This window comes from Mus caroli, chromosome 6 (assembly GCF_900094665.2).
Source record: "Mus caroli chromosome 6, CAROLI_EIJ_v1.1, whole genome shotgun sequence".
Taxonomy (NCBI): Eukaryota; Metazoa; Chordata; class Mammalia; order Rodentia; family Muridae; genus Mus; species Mus caroli.
In genome coordinates, this window is record NC_034575.1 from 87,300,416 (window position 1) to 87,302,806 (window position 2,391).

The 2,391-nt window shown below is 52.0% G+C and overlaps 1 protein-coding gene across 1 annotated transcript in view; it reads left to right on the forward strand.

The window, feature by feature from the left end:
* Fbln2 (fibulin 2) overlaps nucleotides 1-1,326 on the forward strand; it is a 59,635-nt gene extending 58,309 nt beyond the window's left edge. The window contains exon 18 of the mRNA XM_029478234.1: nucleotides 670-1,326. Coding sequence (XP_029334094.1) covers nucleotides 670-1,027 — 358 coding nt within the window. The 3' untranslated portion in view covers nucleotides 1,028-1,326. The remainder of the gene's footprint in view (nucleotides 1-669) is intronic.
* Nucleotides 1,327-2,391: the final 1,065 nt, after the last annotated feature.

Consider the following 2,391-nt stretch of genomic DNA (forward strand, 5'->3'; position numbering starts at 1 on the left):
TGGGGGCCAGCAGACAGAGCAGCCTCACCAGTGCAGTTTCATGGGACAGCTGCCATTGTCTGGGCCTCCTGAGCCCACCGTGAAACTATTCCTGTCCCTGCCCGATCATCTGGCTGCTGGCCTGCATTTGCAAGGTCTGGCCAGGCAACCAGTCATCAGGTTGTAGACTGAGGCCTTAGTGTCTCACCCTNGGCCAGTTCACTCCTCAGCCTCTCCAAGGGCTGCCTGGGCTGTGGCCTCCCTCGTGCAGGACACGAGATGCATGAGCTGAAGTACTTAAAGGGACTTAACTCAGAAATGAGAGCACCCAGCGCTGCAACAGGAGACAGGTTGGGTATGGCGGGCCAGCAGGCTGTGCTGGGCAGAGGGCTGTGAGGAATAGGGAAGGGGAAGAAAGGAAGGAACAAATACGGATGAAGAGAGCTGCTGACAGGCCTGCTAGGACATTGTGCCAGGCATGTCAGCCACACCCTCACAGGAGACCATCTCACAGCTGGGAATGGGGCCTAGAGGGGTAAAGTAACTTACTTATGGCTGTTGGATTCCTCTGGGTAGAGCTCACATTTGCTCCNTGGTCCACTAGTGCCTGAGCCAGCTGCTGGGGTCTGTCCCACATCTGGGATGGAAGTGAGGGTACCTAGTCACTGACCAAGCATCTTTCCCTCACAGGAAGTGCGAGCGTACCACATGCCAGGATATCACNGAATGTCAAACCTCACCAGCTCGCATCACGCACTACCAGCTCAATTTCCAGACAGGCCTACTGGTACCTGCACATATCTTCCGCATAGGCCCTGCTCCCGCCTTTGCTGGGGACACCATCTCCCTGACCATCACGAAGGGCAACGAGGAGGGCTACTTCGTCACACGCAGACTCAATGCCTACACTGGTGTGGTATCCCTGCAGCGGTCTGTTCTGGAGCCGCGGGACTTTGCCCTAGATGTGGAGATGAAGCTTTGGCGCCAGGGCTCTGTCACTACCTTCCTGGCCAAGATGTACATCTTCTTCACCACTTTTGCCCCATGAGGTGACATGTCAGGCAATTCCTCCAGGTGGTGCCTGGGCGGTGGGCAGCTGCGCCACTCCTAAGTGGCTTTTTGCTGTGACTCTGTAACTTAACTTAATCATGCTGAGCTGGTTGGTCTTGAGTCTCTACCCTAGAGGGAGGGAGATGCACCCCAGCAGNCACTGAGTACAGGCCAGGGTCACCTGAGGCTGGATGGTGGCCTTCAAACTGGAAACAGACGTAGGGGGCTTCTGAACTCCACTCCTCAACTATGGCTACAGCTGACATTCNATTCCTTCATCCACTGTGTTCCTCAGTTNAAAAAAAAAATCAGCTGTGCATGGTAGCACAGACCTTTAATCCTAGCACTGGGGAGGCAGAGGTAGGTAGATCTCTGAGTTCCAGGCCAGCCTGGTCTACACTGGGAGTTCTAACCAGCCAGAGCTACATAGAGAGACCCTATCTCAACAAGGAAAAACGAAAGTAATCATTTTAAAAAGGGTTTTTTTTTTTTTGCTGTTGTTGTTGTTTAATGATAAGAATAGTACATATACATTATTAAAAATGATCAAATAGCACATAAAGGTTATTCAGTCTCTTTGTCTTCTTTCTTTTGTAAAACACTGAAGATTGGCATCAGTCCTGGAATGCCACAGGGTCTCCAACTAACAGATGAGCTCAGAGTGAGAGCCACAGGTCAGCTAGCTGGCCTTTTCTATTATAGTCCCTGCCTCTTCTCCTGCCCGCACTTGCTACCCGCTACTCCCTCCTTCTCCCAGNTGGGTTCTTGAGCTGCTTGGTGGGTCACCTTGGGTGTGGTGGTGGCAGGTCTGGAGTGGATGCAGGCAGAACTGAAAAAGNCACATTTTCTTTGATCCTGAGTGAATTTTAGCTCTGTTGGGTATCAGCTAAAGGGGCAGCTATGAGAATGTGGGAAACTGAGGCCCTGAGGGTAGAGGGGATATACCTAAGGTCTACTGTGAGGGTCCGAGTGGGCATGCCCACATGACTGCCCTCAGTGTCCTCTGAGACAGATTCCTGTGAGCAGTCTGGAACAGTTACATGTGGCGAGCAACAGCCAGTATGTTAACTGTGGTAGGAAGCTGGACTGGATCGAGTCAGTCTGCAATCCCAACTACTTGGGNCACTGAGGCAGGAGGATTGAGAGTTAATGGTACTCTGTTCCAAAGAGTTACAAAAGGCAGGGGGTGGGGGACTGAGGATGTAGCTTAGTGGTAGAGGATTTGGTTGGTATGTGTGAGTACCACACCCAGTACCACACCAGGAAAACCAAATGATGGGGACAGAGTAGACATAGCCGGACTCTTCACACATGCTAACAGCATTGTAGGTGTCTGTGCACACTTGTGTCTGTGCCACCAGC